This window comes from Chamaea fasciata, unplaced genomic scaffold, assembly GCF_029207755.1.
Source record: "Chamaea fasciata isolate MVZ Bird 193981 ecotype frontalis unplaced genomic scaffold, bChaFas1.0.hap1 SCAF_6, whole genome shotgun sequence".
Classification (NCBI taxonomy): Eukaryota; Metazoa; Chordata; class Aves; order Passeriformes; family Sylviidae; genus Chamaea; species Chamaea fasciata.
In genome coordinates, this window is record NW_027094091.1 from 59,440,730 (window position 1) to 59,460,393 (window position 19,664).

Consider the following 19,664-nt stretch of genomic DNA (forward strand, 5'->3'; position numbering starts at 1 on the left):
TCTCATCCATCAGCAGTTTATATATATATAAACAGACTGCTCTGCAACCACCCACGATGCAGACCAACATTATTTATTCTACTGTCAACCATTTTGATGATTATTATGGCAGTCATGTATATCTCTGATGGGCATCCCTTTCTGGCACTACTTCACAGCACAAGCTTTACCCAACAAATTATTTTAGAAAGCTGCTGTATGCTTTGTCGGTGTTACAAATTGTATTCTGGGGCCATTTTTTTTCTGAAGTGTTCCATCAAAAAGTTGTGAGTATGAAATTAACAAGTATCCTCCCCAGCCTTTGAAATGAATCAACTCTTGTGAATTCCAAGGATTTTACACTGCCATATTTTAGTAATCTCCCTTCACAAATGGGTCAAACTAGCACACAGTACTATTTCATTTATGCTTAAAAATAGGCACTATAATGAACTTACGTTATCCACTAGCATTTATTTGCTCTGACAAAAAATACAGCTGAATTAGTTTGGAGAAGCATGGAGTGCCAGAGATAATTGCTTATTACAGTATTTGGTACAGTCCAGCTCTTGTTACACCTCACTGACCAGAGGTGATAATTGCACTGGGTTTTTTCTCTCTCCTTCTGGCTCCTGATATCCCACATTTTCTTTGCCTCATGCTATCTTCTAGCTGGAAAGAATAATGAAGTCAAAGTTAGACAAGGTTGTTTCCTACCTGTAAATAATTTAAAGTTCACAGCTTTTTTTTTTTTTTTTTTTTTTTTTTTTTTTTTTTTTTTTTTTTTTTTTTTCCACAACTGCATGAAGCCTTGTTGGTACCAGCTGATTTCATAAGGTATTATATCCTCCTTTGGAGCTCGGTGCTCATATGAAGTATTTTATACTTCTTGGTACTGATACTTGCACATCCTCATGGACTTCATTCAGCCCAAGTGCTTGAACAGTTATGTTTTTTTATAGCACAACTTACAGTTTAGCTGCACACTGTTCCATTTAGACTCATGCTCCCACTCCACATGCGCTCTTTTCATCCCGTTCGAAATGCTGGCCTGGCATTTTTACACAATGCACATTTGTTTCTAAAAAGGGCACGCACACGCGATATCCACAGCTGTAAAAGCATGGAAGAACTGCATTCATGCTTTAAAACGGGAAAGTAAAGATGAGCAGCTTCCAAACGCTTCATAATTAGTAAACAATGCCACGGCCTGTTCCTGTCCCAGAAGTAGGGCATGACCAAATGAACTCTGCCTTTCCAAAGCTGCACTGCAGGGCTGTGAATGGGGCTGTTCACCGGAGCAGACAGCTCCACAGGGAAGGTAAGTGGTGTCACAGGCATGGGCAGGGAGCAGGATACGGAATTTGAGATGTGGAGCAAAGCTCTGCATTTTGCTCCTCGCGATCTGCTGCTGCCGAACAGAGCTGTCAGTCAAAGGTCCGAGAAAAGCCTGTTTATGACTTAAAGCCTGTGTTGTTCTCATCGGAGGCTCTCGGGACTAACAAGAGAAGAATTAGGACTACAGGGCGGCGGAGGGAGGCAGTGCCTGTACAGCGCTGGGCAGCATTTAAGGTGGTGGTTCTTTCGTGCCGGCCGAGCAGCCCCGAACAGCTCGGACCGCCAAGGGACCGCATCGGGCATTGCTGCGGATCCCTGCCACAGCCCTGCGTTAGCACGAGCCGCATTGCCAGCCTCCACAGGGTTGGATGCGGGCCGGGAAAGGACGCGGATAACGACAACACCTTTATCCCACAGCACCGGCTCCCGCCCGGCGCCTGCGCGACGGCTCCGGCCCGGCAGCGCTATGGCGGCGGCCTGCGAGCTCCGGTCCGCGCACGGCCCTTGACGGAGGGCCCTGGAGCCCGTGACGGAGGGCCCTGGAGCCCGTGACGGAGGGCCCTGGAGCCCGTGGCGGACGGCCCTGGAGCCCGTGACGGAGGGCCCTGGAGCCCGTGGCGGACGGCCCTGGAGCCCGTGGCGGACGGCCCTGGAGCCCGTGGCGGACGGCCCTGGAGCCCGTGGCGGACGGCCCTGGAGCCCGTGGCGGACGGCCCTGGAGTAGGTGATGCCCCGCAGGCTGCAGGGGCAGCCCGTCGTGGGGCAGCGCCTGGAGCCCCGCGGCCGCCCGGCCCCGATGCGAGCGGCGGGGCCTCCCCGGCTCTGCGTGTCTCGGGGCGCGCTTGTGCGGCCGAGCTTTGGGCTGCGTTTTGTTATTTATTTTACTTTATTTTTAAGAAAACGAAAAGAAAAAAAAATTAAAAAAGGGTGGAAAAAAGTCTCACCCTGATGGCGTTGTGTTTCTTGCAGTCCCCCTCCACGAAACCTTTGCGTTCTTCAACTTTGGGACCCATCTGTACGTGCTACAGCCCTCCTCACCTGAGTACCTTTAAAAATTACAGCGGTAACGCAGGCAGGTATAAAAATTTGCATATTGGTTCTGGACGCTCTTTTTAATGTTTCTTAATGGAAAAAATAGCCGTGGTACCTTGTGTAAAGTAAACTGCCAACTTGTTAGGTCTTTCTGTGAGGTGTGCCTTATGAAGATGCTGTTGTTCAAGGAGAAGAAATTTAAGCTGCAGATTTTATGGTTGATTGTGAAATTTATTAAGTGCATGAACTTCCAGTGTGCAAAGCTGTTTGGTCAGAGACATGCTAAACTGTCTATTTAAAAAATAAATTTTAAAAAGCCAGAAATTGTTTCCAGGACCTGATTTAACTTGGATGTTGTGCACACTTGACTTTTGAATGGAGAACAGTCAGAGCTGATGGAATTTTCAGTAGGATAAAGATAGATGGTTCTAAATCTTTAGGATTTGGTGGGAGGAGAGATGTTTTTACTAAATGCCAGTGAAAACTGAAATTTTTTTGATCTGTCCACTTTGTGCACAAATGTTTCAGCCTACGTTATATAGTATGTATGACTTTTTTTTTTCTTTTTTTTTTCTTTTTTTTTTCTTTTTTTTTTCTTTTTTTTTTTTTTTTTAGGATAAGTGAGCATTTACATCCTGCAAAATGCCCAACTCCAATGCCAAACTTCATTCTAACCACAGGGGTGGCCGAGAAGCCAGCAGACGGGAGTTGGTATCCAGGTCTTTGCAGAGTGCTCAGCATTGCCTGGAGAACCAGGATTTTGGAACTGCATATGCTCATTATCTTCTGGTACTAAATCTAGCTCCTGAGTTAAAAACCACTGTCAAAGTAAGTGCTCTTTGAATTACTTGAAATTTCATTTATTGTAATTCTCTTGAGGTCTTCGTGACATATTTTGTACTTGTGATTTTTTACATGTAACTGATTTATGCTTTTATTGAAGACAGAATTGGGAAAATCAGTAATAATTTGGATGGCCAGTGACTTCTTTAATAAGCTGTGTATGAAAGGAGTTCATAGGAGTTCTTTTAGTCTCTGTGTGTCAATTGCATGTAATAAAACCAGGGCCTTGTCAGTATTGGAACATGCATTAATATACAAGCAGGCTGTCAGTAACACTGCTGGGTGCTGATCCTTGTGTGGTGGTGTCCAGGTGTATGTCAGGGCACTTCCAGATGTTTTCAGGGCTCAGTTTCCTACTTCTGGCAACTCCCAGCATCTCAGTGGTCTATGCTTTATTTTCTAGGAAACATTTCAGTTTACTCTGTTTAAATGGGCAGAAGAACTGGATTCTCTGGCACGGATTCAAGATCTGTTTAACTGCTATGAGCAAGCACTTGAACTGTATCCCAATGATGAAGTGATCTGTAACAGTATGGGAGAACATCTCTTCAGGTTTGTAGTGATGTATATTAAGTTTTTGTAAAGGGTCATGTTGTAAATACAAACACATTTAAATCTATTTGTCTTAAATAGCTTAAAAAGAGTAGCCAGTGCTAAATTAAATGTTGTTAATCACAGCAAATGTAAAAAAACCCAAAACCCACCATGTTTTGTTGTTGCTCAGGTCTCCTAAGGCTGGAATTTTAAGACTGAAATCATAGATCATAATCCAGGTGCTTTTAGTTAGGTTTCCTTTTTGTAATTTCTTTGTTATAAGGAAACACCTCTCTGAGCATTGTATTAAAATGTGTACAAATATTTGGTAGATTTAGGACTTTTTTCAGTGCTGTCTGATTTGAGGTTATGTTGTAGGTATTATTAAAACTTGATTCACATTCACAATTTGGTTTCTTTTTTGTTTCTTTTAATTTATTTTTTCAAAATTGGCACTTAATGCAAAAGCTGACAACTCAAAATTCGGTGGTTTTGCAGGATGTTCCAGTTAAATAGAGTACCAACAGTTTTGTAGAATTGTCTTGAGTTTATAACATTCTCTTGAGTTGAGTATCTGTGAGATATTTTTCAATATTGGTATTTCTAAAGTATCAGATATTTTCTCTGGATCGCAAAGCTGCTGCTGTCATGTTGTGGCAGTGAGTTCTTGTGAATAAGACCTGTTTTACTTTGTCAAAGGATGCAGTAGTCGATGAAAGTTGGTGCACACAATGGTGTTTCTGAACTGGCTTTGCATTTTACAGCCACGTGATGCACAGCTATAAATCATTCTTTTTCATAACGTAATGCCACTGTTTCTAAAGATAATTTTCCTAGCTAAGGAAAAATATTTCTGTTATCTTTTAGCTGACATGAGACCTCTTTACAGACCCTCAGACGTTCACAGCTGCATGCATACTTTCCGTTTGTTTGCCGCTTTTTGCTCTCAGGATGGGCTTCAGAGACGAAGCAGCTGGCTATTTCCACAAGGCAGTGAAGCTCAACCCCGGCTTCGCCGATGCCAGGGAGAACTTCTACCGCGTGGCCAACTGGCTGGTGGAGCGCTGGCACTTCGTCATGCTCAACGATGCCAAGAGGAACCTCACCTACCTCAGGGCCATCGAGAGCGCCGTGCGCTCAGGGAGCAGATCCGTCCTGGATATCGGGACGGGAACGGGAATTTTGAGGTATGCCACAGTGGAAGTTACACATGAATTTAATAGAAAAGTTAGTAGAAAATGTAATAGAAAAGATGGGTTGCCTGACAGAATTTGGCTGAGAGTAGAGAACATGACTACTTTGATCCTTTTGTGGAGACAGAATTTAAGAAGGCAAGCAAAGCTTTCAGAAGCCAATGAGACTGGAGATTAGTGTCTCGTATTTTTTGAACCATTTTTCGTTACTTGTCACAGATGCTTTTTGTGCCAGTAAGTGCTGTTTAAATTGGATTGCTCATGTGGGTTTTGAAGTTGTAATATTATTTGTCCTGTCTTTAAATATTGACTGTAAGGAGTGGATTCAGCATAGCTGAGGGAGTGTCCTTATGCTAACTGTGGTGTTTTTTTTGCTGATAACATATCAAGAGGTTATCAACTTGTGCAATATCACTGCTCACATTTAAGGATGTTCATTTAAGGATGACTTTTAGACTTGAACTGGTAGAAATATGAAGGAGATGTGGAGGAGGGGAAAACCCCTGGTTCTTGTTTTTCAGTATGTTTGCAAAAAAGGCGGGAGCATCTTTTGTCTATGCCTGCGAATTATCCAAAACCATGTATGAACTTGCCCGTGATGTGGTGGCAGCAAATAATATGGAAAGAGAGATCAAACTTCTGCATTTGAAGTCACTTGATATAGAAATTCCAAAGCACATACCTGAAAGGTACGTTGTTCCTTTCTCTTCTGAGGGTATTTTGATTCTGCTCTTAATTCCAAGAAAATAGGAAATGTCTGTGACCTAAACAGGAAATAACACTGCTGTGATATTGCTTATAATGTGAGAAGGTTCTCTGTATCTTTTAATATGTTTAAAGAGCAGAAATGACAATGTGTTCTTCAGATCATCCTAATTTCTATGGTAAATCAACAGTGTCGTAAATTAAGGAGTTTAATTCTTTGATGTTGGGAGCTTTGTGGCATATGTAATGATACTGCAGCAATGGGGGAAAAAATCAGATTACTATGTCATAAAAGTAATTTTAACACACTTTAATACTTTTAAGATTTTGTGGCTCACTTCTGCAGCCTTTGAATAGGATGGAGTTACTAGCATTTAATAAAGTTATGGTGATGGTACAGGCTCATGATCTGAAATGATGAAGCTCCTGGTTTAGGCCAGTCAGGCCTTGCCTAATTGTGTCAGCTGAGCTACTGTAACATATGTATCCCTTTAGTGCATATCATGAGTTACTAGATGTCAACTATTAATAAATAAATTACTGCTGTTCTGGAAGTGTCTCATCTTATTATGCTGTATGTTTTTTGGCTTAATTCCAGAGGACTTAGGATTTTAGGGTTGTTAGTCTGTGAAGAAATTTTATTGTGCTTTGATTATAGTTTTTGAGGATTTTAATGCGTGAGTACATACTATTGCACAAAATATATATTCTGCAGTATCATTGGCTGTGTGCCCAGGCTGAAACATCTTCCTGTTTTGGCTAGATTCTTCCCACACAATTTATTTATAAATGCTGAGCAAGAAGCTTTACAGTAAATACTTGCTCAATATTTGCTCTCTTTTATCTGCATCTTCAATAACTTCTGACAACAATTCAAAACACATAATTTTTTGGAAGAATGAAATTGCCCACATGTACTGAAACTCCAAAATGCTGGTAAAAGTTTTGCTCTGAGCTCATATGGGTATGGTGGGGTTTTTTCTTTAAAAGACTGATTGCTGACAGGAGTGTTTGTTGTACATCATATTTTTCTTGTCTAGAGTTTCCTTGGTTGTCACAGAAACAGTCGATGCTGGCTTATTTGGAGAAGGAATTGTGGAGAGCTTGATACATGCTTGGGAACATCTGCTTTTACAGCCAAAGGTAGGTGGTGTGGGCACCTGTGCACGTGCACACATTCCAGACATATGGGAATGAGAAACACTTGTCTTGTAAACATTTCATTCCTTTTGGTGTGCTTAGAATGAGTGATCTGGTCTTGTTCCGTGGATTTGATTTTGGTGAGTGGCAGTGAGGCAGAACATACATTGTAATTCTGTGAGCTCTGTGTTCTGAGTAAACAGGTATTTGCAAAGCTTGTTTCCCTGATGTAACCTTCCTTCATCGCACATGGTTCACTCTTAATCACTGCTCATTCATTTATTTTAAATCTTTCTTGTACCCCATCTTTGTAAGTAACACCAAAAGGGTTTGTGTGGATTTTAAATGTACAGTCAGTCTAAGCAGAAAATGCTGAATTATGGTAAAGTTATTTCTCACTGTAACACTTGGGAACACTCAATTGTTATTTGGTAAATAGTTTATTTTTGCTGATTTGAACTTTTTTGGAAGACTGAGAAATTCCACTGGGTCTCAGATTTTACTTTATATTTTGTGGTTTTGCAAGTACATTAAACAAAGTAGTATGACAAGGAGTCTTAGGACTTCTCTTTATTTCGTCCTTCCCTTGATTCCAACTCATCTAAAACAAAAGTTTTAGCAGGCTGAAACCTTCTGTGCTGTAGTGAATTGAAACTGATGACCTCTAGTGTTAAGTACAGGAATGATGCATAACAGAAGAGTGGTGGAATGTTTCAGTATACTCTGTTTTTCAGTCTGCATTTTGTTAGAGTTACACAGAGAGAGTAGTAGACTGAAGAGTAAAGCTGATGCCTGGTTATATTGAAACACTGTATTTAAAAAAACTCCTTTAATGGTCAGCAGAATGCCAAAGACTGGTGACTTTACCAGTCACTAAGAACTTAGCCGTGTTTTGACTGTCACTTGAATGGCTTGCTGATATGTAGCTTAGGCTTTTCAGTAATGGTAGAAATAGGCCACTATCTAATTGCATGTTGTTCATGTTTTCACAGCCTAAAAACCAAGACATTAGTGCTGGAGACTATGGCAGAGTTATTCCTGCAAGTGCTACAATATTTGGGATGGCAGTGGAGTGCAAAGAGATCCGTAGACATCACAGGTATGTTTAAACTCTAGCATACCTTGAACCCACATTTTTTATTTGGAAAGAGGGACTGGTTGTTTTTATTGACCATTTCTCATTTACTTTGCTCTTTATTTTTTGAGTGGCTGATTATCTGTTTACCTAGAAAGATTTCTGCTCTTACCATCCCCACCCCTTTTCCAGGCTTGCTTTTTTTTTTTTTCTCCCCCACTTCCCTACCCTTTTGAGGTTCAGATTTTCTGGACCCATTAATCATACAGTTATGCTGAAATACCTGCCTCCAACACATGCTAAAGAAATTTAATTCCTTCACAGTAAATTTACTGCTTGATTTCTGAATTGGAGATTCTTGGATTAACACTTGGCCTTTATCATCATTTTACCCTCTTTATAATCTGCTCCATACCTCACGCCTGGATCGAATCCTGGATCTAACCCCTGTAAAGCCGAAGTGTTGCTATGTCTGTCTTTATCTGTCTGAATGTCCTTGACTAATTCTGAACTGGCATTCTTTACTGAGACCAGTTCTGAATGTGTATCAATTACTTTCATATTTATTCTAATCTTCTGGAACAGTATCATTGTATGGAGACAGTCTCTGTCTGAGAGGTTTGGACTTGGAAAATACTAACTTCTAGAGGAGTTCCAGTGCACTGGATGGAGAGCAGCCAGGCTGCATCAGTGATTTCTCAAATGCACTAGACCTGGAAAGTGGCCAGAAAGAGAAAAGTTCCTGTGGTAGAAGGTCACAGAAATGTTTCTTTTATAAGTTAATTATTCATCAATTAGAAGAGGTTCTGCTGTGAAACTGGCCATTGACCATTCCTTACGAAATTTAAATAGAAAGAAAGTTAATTTGCTGTTAACTTTGAATTGTTGAATTGATGTTCCATTTTAATAGCTTAAATCACTTAGCAGGACTGAAGTGATTGTCACAAATTAATTACATGCTGTAGGAAAAACAAAAGGTCACTTTTAAATTTCTTGCTTTTATAGTTTGAGATCCCTTTTTGCTCCAGTAAGAATATTCAAGACTGTTAAAACAAAGTCCTGGTTTTTTGTGAAACACTTGCCTGTTCTCAGATTTAAACTCCGCAGATCTTTTTGAATTATTCTGATGTTCATGCCTTCACATTTCCTCAAGTGTTTTCACAATCTACAGGAAAGCTTTGGGGTTTGGATGTTTTTTTCTGAGCAGGAGGCCTAATGAAATAGCAGCAATAAATTCTCATGATTTTTATATAATCTTAGCACAGTTTCTGCCTTGAACAATTAATATAGCTTTTCTTTGAGCTTTTCCTCATGCTTTAATTTTTTTTTGAGTGGTTAGAAGTAGATATAGAACCCAGAATTGAATGAATACGTGATTATTTTTCCTGAAGTAGATTTAAAAGTGTGTTTAATTTATCATCAAACACTGTTTGATCGTGCTGAGAGAATCCTCTTTCAGTCCAATTGTTGATAACCTTGCATATCACAGCCATCTCTCTGTGTCTGATCTGATCTTCTATTTTGTATTCTGTCCCATTCTTTCAGCAATTTTAAGTTCTGCTTCATTTCTTATGCTCTGATTGGTATTGGGGTTTTTTCCTGGGATATAGTGAAATTCTTAATATGTCTTGGGCTTTTTCTTAGTTTCTAGTGACAGCATTCAGTTCTGATTCTTGAAAGTGAGGTGCATTTTCTGTGCCTCAGAGCTGCTCTGAACGTGACGAAAACCCCACAGAATTTAGTATTTTTTAACTTCTCTAGTCTAACACTGTATATTTTAAAATAATTAGTCAGCCAAAGGAGAATTTCCTTTAGGTTTTTGGTCAAATTACTTGGAATTTCGTTTCTCATCTGTTTGCCTTTACTCCTAGAGTGGGAATGCAAGAAGTTGCTGGTGTGTGCTTGTCAGATTCAGTGCAGTTCTTCAGTCCCACGTATGCTGCTGCTGGCTCAGAGGAAACTGTGGAGCCCTACACCACAGAGAAGCTCAGTCGTATTCCTGGGGGTTACAGAGCCCTCACAGAGCCCTGCCAAGTCATGACAGTAGATTTCAATGATCTGCAGGTAATGATTTTTCTTAGACCCTTCTTAAGTAATCTTTTGATGATAGTGAAAGTCCCATATCTCATTTGTTGTTGGGTTCAGCTTCAGAGCAGTTCACAAGTGCAAAGTTGGCAGGGCTACATTGAAATCCTCTGCTGGTTTTGATGCTTGTTTGGGTGTGTGGTGATGGGATTCCTCACATGACAGTCTGTAATTTTTTTGAAGGTGGAGTTTTTTTGTTTATTGGGCATAGCTTAGGGAACTTTATAAACTACCTCACCATAAGATCAGCTACTGGCTGATCAGCTACAGGGAGGGGAAGGACGGATGCAAGAGATTAATTTTAAATTATTTATGCAGTTGTGGAGCTGACTTAGTTTATTCCTCTAAAATCAGTTTTCACGAAGCTCTTGGAGGACAGGAGAAAGGCTGTATTTTCCATCTGGCATTAAAACGTAAATGTTAGTGGTTAAGCGTAAAAGAGGAGATGAAGAAATCATTCTATTTGACCATTTGATTCCATACTCCAGATCCTTTGTATCTTAGGGTATTTCTGTAATAGGGCATTCTGAAATATAGTAGCATAATTTTTGCGTTTAGCACAAAAGACATTTGTATGTATATACTAAATAGGCCTGAACTGGAAGGCAAGGAGCCCAGCCCCTGCATCTAAGCTTGCTAAAAAGATGACACATCTGATCTCTGGTGTGCTTCTGGCTCATTGACCTGTGGTGAGGAGCTAGCATTGAGTCAGAGCTTAAAATAGATTCTGTTATATAAGTGAAATTATTCTTGGCTGCTGCTTGGCCAGGAGTTGCAGTTTCTGAATCGATAGCTTTTCCTAGTTGGCTTGTCTGACATCTTGAGATGAAAAATGAAATTAGACAAGGCTCTTCAGTATACTATTGGGAACAATCTCTGTGACCTAATGTTGCTTCTGCTTCCAGCATCAATAAGGAACTACTGCACTCATCTGAGAGATGTCTGTTCTTAAGCATCTGCCTGCTGGCAAACATGTAAAGATAATTCTAAAGAGTAAAGAACAGTGTTATTCTTGAAATCATGTTTCAGAAGGGCTCCTTTGAAGTTTCAGTTAGACTAATGGAGTGTTCCTGTCATGAAATGTTAAGACATCGTAAGTAAAAAGGAAGAAATGCCACTGTTATGAATCACTTATGTGGTTGGGAGTCCTTGGTTACTGTTTGTTGTTACTTACTGGACAAATGTGGCAGTTCCAAACACTGGTAGGTTACTTTCAGCATGGATTTTTTCTTTTGTTTTTGCTTTGGGGTTTTTTTAATGTGTTATATCATGGACATACCTGGATGTTCAATCAATGCAGCTAAAAATTAGGAAAAAATGGTCTTTGTTCCTATTGTAATAAGAGAAAAGTCCTCCTAAACTTAAAACCAGTAGCAGAATTACTAAGAACAGAAATTCAGATAACAAATCACTTAGCACTAGTAAGGTAATTTCTAAGACCTATTTTCTAAACTCCTTCTTCAAAGAACTAGAGGCATGTTGCATTTATTCCACTTGGGCTCACTATCCAGACCTAAACTGGCAAAACTGAGAAGACCTAAAATACAGTACAAAAATGTTTATTGAACTGAGTTGTAGGAGACTTCAAAGACATCAGTACAGATCAGAGAAATAATAAGTCAAAATTCAACAATAATAATAATAATAATAATAATAATAATAATAATAATAATAATAATAATAATAATAATAATAGAAAAAAAGCAGCTGCTTTATGGTGATTACTTTATTACTGCTGTTATTAGCAGCAGCAGCTCAGTCCCTCCCAGGCAGGGGAATGAGGTGTGGCTGTAATTACACTTGCACCCAGCCCAGTGCTACATGTGTGCGTGTTTGCTGGCAGCAGATCAGTGCCACTGGCAGGGGAAATGTTTACTTCTGCAGCCAGTAATTAAAGCTCAGTCTCACTTTCAGGCCCTAAAGGAGCTGTGCTTTTGCCAACAGTCACAGATTTTGGCTCTTTCTAATCCTTCATGAGAAGTTGTGGTGTGGAATATGTGAGAAATTGTGGATCAAGACGTAGGAAACTCGATAACTGCATTCTTTCTGTAGATTTCCTTCTGTTTGTAGGTCTTTCTCATTCAGAGATTCAGTGTGTGGCATTGAATCATTTTGGCGTTTTACTGCCTATTCCTGTGCCACTGCTGTATTTCCTTTGCTCTCTCTTTAACAAGACTACTTGATAAATTGCCATCCTGATGTGCTACGGCTGTTTAAATCTGTAATTGGCATAAATAATAGAAGAAGGTTCATAAAGGGGCAAATGTGAGGAATAAATACGGGTTAAGCAGCATGGCAGAGAGCAGGGAAAGCTGAAATAAGCCTTCAAATGGGTTTTTTTAAGTCATGGCAATGTAACACTGCAGTTAGTAGAACCCACTGGATGAGAACTTTGGGCCTGCTGCTTTTGTGGAATAATCAGGAAGAATACTAATATCAAATACGCTTCAATACCGCGCCAGCCTCTCCCAGAAACCAAGAACAAGGTGCATGCTTGTGCTATTGCTGTCTTATTTCAAGGGGCTTGATGCCAGCAAAGCTTCAACTGACTACTCTTCACTAGCTGAGGAGGTACCAAAAAGATGACTGCCTGCAAAGCACTTCTGTTGAAGAGCAGTGAGATCTTACTATGACTTTTGTTATCATCCAGTAATTTTAACTTGCCCATTGTTCAGCCATCTCAGCTGTGAGAAGAGGGATAGACAAGCTCTTGGGAGGACACGGAATGAAGAGGGGAGAACAAGAAACCCAGCACAGCGTGTGACAGCTACTCGTGTCCTCAGAGCAGGACATGAACTTTTCTTTTGCTCTGTGTATTTTAAGATTGAAACTTAACGAGAACAAGTGTTGACATAAGCAGATCAGGAAGTTGATAAATGGAAGGGCTATTACCAAGCAGAATGGGTGTGACTGAGGGAACCTTTGGTCCCTTGTGCTTGACCTCCTGTTAATGGGTTTATGCCAGAACTAAAACATTAGTGCTGGTCCTTTTTTGCTTGTGAATGTTGATAGCAGAAGGTAACTCCTGAGAAAAATAAATTGTACATGGAAGAAGACTTAATTCCTGTTATATATTCAAAACATTCTAGGAGTATTGGAGAATTTATAAATGGTCCCTTTAGGGTAGACCTTGAGGTCTTCCCAGTAGTGAAATTGTACATGCCTGAGCCCTACACAGCCCAGGTAGTAGATAAAACACCCTCAAAGGTGTTTGACTTCCTGTTTTTATAATGGCTCTACAAGCCTGTGTATGAGCAAATTCACAGCACACAGTATTTCTGGAAGTGACTGAACACAGGTTTCAAGTGAAACGTGTGCCTGAGCATTGGCTTGAGTCCAGCCAAAAGCCTGGCCCTGTTTTTATTCCTTCTCATAAGGCAAGCCCTGCCAGTCTGAAGTCTTTCTTGGAGTTTTCAGTGGGTTTAAATGTGTGTGTTCTCAGATGTAGGTGTGTTTGCTTCTCTCGGATGCAGGTTGTCCATGTGGGAAATGGCTCGTGCATGTGGGAAGACAGTTCCTGTGCTAGTGAGTACTAATGATGATAATTGGTATCGTAGAGGCTTGGTAACTTCAAGTTTCTGTTGGGTGCCCTCATGGATTGGTGCAGAAATTTTGGATGATTTAGTTCAATGAAACCAATTTTTTATTTATGGAAATAAACTCCCCGATTTTTTTTCTCTTTCTGCTTTGGTCAGGAGCTGAAAAGCCTGGCAACTAGAAAGCCCTGGAAGCTCAGCCTGCCAGTCACTGAAGGAGGAATACTGGATGCTGTTGTGGTGTGGTTTGTGCTGCAGCTTGATGATGAGCACTCTCTATCTACAAGTCCCACTGAGGAAACTTGCTGGGAACAGGCAGTGTATCCTGTGCAGGGCCTCCTTGGTGCGTGCTGTGGGTTTGCTTGTTGTGGTACATTAACTCAGTTTCATTTGGGGTTTATTTTTTTCATTTTGATAGGTTAGCTTATGTCAGAGACTAGGAAGTCCAAAGAGGATTAGAAATTCAACAGCAAGTAGCTGAAAGGTGGTTCCTGATCTCCTTGCATCAGGACTTGTTCGTGGGACTTTGCTGTTAAGCAGATGAGATCTGGGAGAGTACTTTTCATTAAATTGAGTTTTTTCTATACTGAATTTAACACATTGCGAAGCATCTCCAAAAAGTGAGGCTACTGACTGGCTCACTTGGTGGACATGTTACTGAGGAGAGGAAGGGGGGCAAGGTGAGGTAGGAATTGCTAGCTGCTACTGCTACAAAACAAAAACTAAACATTCCTACCTACCCCTTGCCCCGTGTGAGATTCAACTTGGAATACTATCCATGTACAGACATTGGCAGTGTCATTTTAAACAGTGTCTACTCTGTATTCACCCACCTTTTATTTTCCTGTTTCCTAGAATCTTAGAATATCTGAAGCTGGAAGGATCCATAAGGATCATAGAGTCCAGCTTCCTGCTTCTTGCAGGACTACCTAAAATTAAATCACCTAACTAAGAGCATTATCCAGGTGCTCCCTGCACTCTGGCAGGCTTGGTACTGTGACTACTACCCTGGGGAACCTGTCCCAGTGACTGATAATCCTGTGGGTGAAGAACCTCTTCCCAGTGTCCCATCTGAACTTCCCTGATGCAGCTTCATTCCGTTTGCTCATGTGCTGTCTCTGAGAGAGATCAGCACCTTCCCCTCCACTGCCACCCTTGAGAGGGTTCTAGACTGTGACGAGATCTTCCCTCAGCCTGCTCTCCTCCAGAGTGAACAAGTGCCCTCAGCTGCTCTTCATCAGCCTTGCCCCTGAGGCCTTTCTCTATCGTAGTCACCCTGCTCTACACACACTCTTAATGGTTTGATGTCCTCATACTGTGGCACAGATATGAATAAATGAGATAATGGGGTGGGTGGGTGGGTGGGTTGGTTTGTTTCAAGCACCTTAAGGCTCTTCAGTGATGTGTCTGTCTGTAAGGTAACTGACACTACGTTTTTTGTGCTCTTTTGCCAAGATTATTCTGTGAAGACTGGAGATACTGTGATGATGGAAGTTTGCTGCCAAGACTGCTACTTGAAGATCCAGAAGATTTCTTCTTTGCCTTCAGAGTGTGGGATGGATTTCAGTGACAGAGACGACACGCTGAGTTTGGGCAATGAGGCTGAATTATGTAATGCTCTGGCTGGACTTCAGACAAGCACCAAGCAGGATGGCAGCACTCCAGTGTGTGTGCTGGAATCCACAGAAATAGCCCTGCTGAATGACATAGCCTACCACGAATGCTTTAAAGCTGCCATGAGCAAAGTCCTGCTGTCATTAGCTCCAAGTAAGGACTTGCACTCCATGGACGTTGATGGAAATGGCAGCGGGATAAACCTCCAAGAGCATCAGAACAAGAGCTCTCTAGATGTGGATCCTGATGCTTTGTACATTTTAGATGTATCTGAAGGCTTCTCCATCCTGCCAATTATAGCTGGCAAGCTTGGACCAGTTAGAGCCTACAGTTCTGTTGAGAAAGAACAGCATCAGGCAGCACTTCACGTCATCGCAGAAGCAAACCATTCCCCTAAGGAAACATTAGAGTTTTGGCTCAGCCACTTAGAAGAAGAAAGTGTAGTGCTACAGAGACCCAAATCAGATAAATTGTGGAGTATTATTATCTTGGATGTTATAGAGACATCAGGTTTAATCCAGCAGGAAGTGATGGAAAAGGCTGCAATATCCAGGTACAGTATTAAAGGACAAAAATATTCCTAGGAATCTGTAATTACCTGAAAAATTATAAGAATGTTCCTTGTAACTATGTAATTACTGTTATGTTGCTTCTGTAGAAAAAGGTTTTTTCCTTGGATTGAACCTCCCAGTGTTGCTGGCATGACCATTGTATACCTTATATATTTTTAAAAAGCATCAAGATTTCACCATCTCAGATTCCTTTATCTTTTTTTTATGCAAGAATATGAATGGATGATCATATTCATTGGTCTGTCAGAAGTTTGCAGGATAGCAAAGAATAACCAAGGTAGCTTTTAGTGCAAGGTTAGAAAAGCCTAGATTTGTGTACATGTCAAACCGTCGTTGGAACAAACTGGTCCTGCTAAGAGACAAACACGTGGTGTTAGAACAACCAGGGAGCCACCACCAAAAGTTTCCTCACAGCAGGAGGAGTGGGAAGGAAGGCAGAGGAGAAGAAGTAAACTAATAGAAATGGGTAACTAAGTGTGAAATGGATTTATCCCCTTTGGTGGGCCTAGGGAATTTTTACTGCTGACCTTTGTGTTTAGTGATGGCACATTATGCTTAGGAGCACTTGATTTCAGAGGAAGAACTAGTGTGCCTTTCTTCAATGTAGTTACTGTTCTTTCATTGCTGTTGGTTGCTCAGCTTTGCAGGTGAAATCCCTCTCATTTTACAGGTGTTTACTTCACAGTGGAGGGAAGATTTTCCCACAGTATGTGTTGGTATATGGGATGCTTGTAGAATCGGAGTCTCTGTTGCTGGAGAGCGCTGTTCAAGGAACAGAACCAACTCTGGGGTTCAATATAGCCCCTTTCATCAACCAGTTCAAGGTAGGAAGCTGGTGGGTGGCTTCCAGGCATGGTTTAAAGCTGCAGCTGTTTAGCTGTTTAGATTTGGTGTGAACTGTAGAAAAACACTATTAAAACTATCAAGAGAGGTTTTTGTGACCGCACAGGGACCTTGAGATAAACTAAAATGGGTGATGTTTGTTTTGGAACTGGCGTGGAAGTTTTGTCCCAATTACTTTACAGAAGAGTGACTGTGCTGTTACTGTTCCCAGGCAATTGTATTACAATGTTTCAGCAGAGATTAGAGGGCTGTATTTTGCATTTTTGTCTATCTCTGACAGCCATTCCAGTAATTCCTGGCAACTTCTGTATTAGGATTAAGTTTTCTACCTTTTCCCTTTGTAATGGCTGTTGCTGCCTGAAGTTCTGGTCTATACTTTCAGGTACCTGTTCGTGTGTATTTGGATCTCTCCACGTTACCCTGTGTACCCTTGAGCAAGCCAGCAGAGCTCTTAAGGCTGGATCTCATGAACCCTCTGCTGAACAGCCCCAGCAGAGAAGTGAAGGTGAGTTCTGGGGCCCAAAGGGCATTTAATGACTCTTCTGCAGCACTGCTGCTTAATTGCCCCTGTGGGCTAAACATTTCAATACAGGATTTACTTGTCTGCAGCTGTCTCTGAAAAGGATCAAGATGGCTTGAACTCGTTCCTTTTCAAAGAACAAAGCAGTATAACTGATTATTATTATTATTTTAAATATTTTTAGATACAAATTTGTAAGTCTGGCCAGGTCACTGCCATTCCCTTCTGGTATCACATCCATCTGGATGAAGACCATAGCTTGAACACATCTGATGAGTCCTCACACTGGAAACAAGCTGCAGTCGTTCTGGATGAGCCCATCCCAGTTCAGGTTGGAGATGAACTTGTGCTTGATGTCCAACACCATAAAAGCAATATCAGCATTACAGTTAAAAGGTGAAGAATGTCCTGTGTGATGTGATTTGTGCTTAATTACCTATGCATAAACTGATTGTTCAGAACAACACTGCTGTTACTTTGTATTAAAGTCTAAATTTTATTTACTCATCAAAAAGGCTGATTTGTTGCTTTAATAATGGATATTTAGGTTCCACTGGTGGACTAAAATTTGCACTCTAAGGGTATCTTACTAAGCAGTTAAAGGAGGTATTGCCTTAACTGCAGCACAACCCTGATGGCTGGCTCATGTATTGACTGCAGCAGTGGGACAGAGTTCCACTACCAGGTAAGCTGTAGGGTACCTGTATCAGCAATAAACAGCTATGGCTGTTTGGGATACAGTCCTTCTTTCTCAAACAGTGATTCCACTTCTCAGTTGCCAGATCCTCCTACGTCAGTGTATTGAGATGTTATCCTTGTGGGAGGACTGAGCAGCATTCCAGCTGCAGTATCACAAAACAGTGCTGCACACAGAGCATTCTAAAAAGCTGTAAAGGAGTGCTGTTGTGTAACTCAGGCTATACAATGGAAGGTAAAGCTGGTAAGCTTTTTAGAATCTCCCAAAGAATTTTTTTCTGGGAATACAATGGGCATTATTTTGTCTGTAGAAAGTTGTATAAAATACATCAGTCACTGCAGTGCTCTTGACTATCTTCCACAACATTACATCTTGGTATAATGCAGGTAACCAGTTCCTTCCATTAAATTTGTACACAAATGGAAGACTAATAAAAGCTTTGAACTCAGCACTGATTCTACCTTTGCAAAGGGGAGGAAGACTGTTAGCAAGATTTTTCTGTAGCTAAGCTGCTTTTTACTGTGCAGTCTGTTCAATGGAGAGGCAATTCTGTGATCTTTCCTTAACAGCAGCCTGTATAAAGGGCCATCCAAAAAATGATTCTTCTAGAAGTTCTGGGCCTGCTGAAGTCATTATATACTCTTCATTAGGTGAAACATTTCAGACAGTTTAAATTATTTCTATGTATCAATTTCTGTTTATTTCTATCAAGGTTGCTCAGTTTAACTTCAGGGACTGTTAGAGCTGGGCTTGTCCCAGCCTCAGCTGAACCTACACCTGATAAATTGCTGTAATAAAGCTCCTTTTGGAAGGGTGGAGGAAACATCTCCATTTTGTTTTTTCCAAAGCAGAGGCACAAAGTCATGTTTTCTGAAGATAAAGTAACTGGATACTGTCCTTTATCCAAGGGGTACAGTGCATAATGAAATTAGAGTAGGATAGAGGCTTTTGATACTACATAAAAAACAGTGTTTCTTAAACCCCAAACCATGATCCATAAAATTTTATGTTAGTCTGACACAACTAAACCTGGCAGGTACATGTTGATTTCACCGGAGTGCAGTTTTATACGAAAGTGTTTAGGTTTCTTGTGCAGGAAGAGCTCTGATAAAAACAAAAACCTTACAGAGTGTGTTAGGTGTGTTTATTAAGATTTTAGTAATTAAGATGAAAGCAAAATGACTTCAAGATAAATGACGAAAGATATTCTAGTGTCCCTGAGTAAGGCAAGAGCAATTCTTAAGACTTGCAAGATTTCTATTTGTTTTTTTAATTCAGTAGTAGTCTTTAGGGAAAGGTACAATCCTATAAGCTACTGCAATTAAAAAAAATAATTCTCTCCCAGAAAAAAAACAAGAAGGAATATTACATTGTGCAAATAGGGTAACTGAATTATAATAAAATAACTTAGTAGCTTTCAAGAAATACTCTGAAAGAAGTAACCAAGACACTTAAATAGCTGTTTTCCTATCGAAGTCCGCTCTGAACCTTAGTTTTACACCAAACAGACATAACTTCAAGTATTAAAAAAAAAAAATCTTCAGAGTGAAGATTTTGAAGAGGTAGAGCACAGCAGCTACTTCACTTGCAGCAGCCCTGCTCCCTCAGATATCACTCCTACCCCTGCCCCTTTTTGCCTGTTCACATGCAGGAAATCAGGTTATTTCTGGTAGTGGCTGCAGTGGGCACCGAGGTCCCAATGCAAGTTGTTTCCTTTTAGAGCAAAGCTATTACATGCATAAGGTGATACCTGGGATCAGGCATGGATTAGAAGATTCTGATTCTTCATAAGCCCAAACAAGAATTCCCTTTACAGTACAAGCCATGAAATACTGAAAGCACAAACTCTTACAGTAGTTCTACTTAAGATCCTCTCCTTCCAGGAGGACAGTTGTAGTCATGTGTTATTCACACTCTTAAATTACTACAGCAGTAAATCAAATTGATAGGAGAAGGTG

At 40.7% G+C, this 19,664-nt stretch overlaps 1 protein-coding gene across 4 annotated transcripts; it reads left to right on the top strand.

The window, feature by feature from the left end:
- Positions 1-1,616: 1,616 nt before the first annotated feature.
- Positions 1,617-17,535, top strand: PRMT9 (protein arginine methyltransferase 9). Of its 4 annotated transcripts, none has more exons than XM_066186510.1 (14): positions 1,617-2,041; positions 2,287-2,393; positions 2,965-3,177; positions 3,596-3,744; positions 4,677-4,913; positions 5,441-5,608; positions 6,665-6,767; positions 7,757-7,863; positions 9,711-9,903; positions 13,620-13,803; positions 14,916-15,627; positions 16,317-16,470; positions 16,872-16,994; positions 17,194-17,535. In XM_066186510.1, the coding sequence occupies exons 3-14, from the start codon at positions 2,992-2,994 to the stop codon at positions 17,407-17,409; spliced, it is 2,532 nt and encodes an 843-aa protein (XP_066042607.1). In that variant the 5' UTR covers positions 1,617-2,041; positions 2,287-2,393; positions 2,965-2,991; the 3' UTR covers positions 17,410-17,535. The 4 variants fall into 4 exon arrangements, with proteins under 4 accessions (XP_066042607.1, XP_066042606.1, XP_066042604.1 ...); XM_066186509.1 differs by having other exon boundaries at positions 1,617-2,037; XM_066186507.1 differs by lacking the exon at positions 1,617-2,041 and having other exon boundaries at positions 2,141-2,393.
- The last annotated feature ends 2,129 nt before the right edge of the window (positions 17,536-19,664 follow it).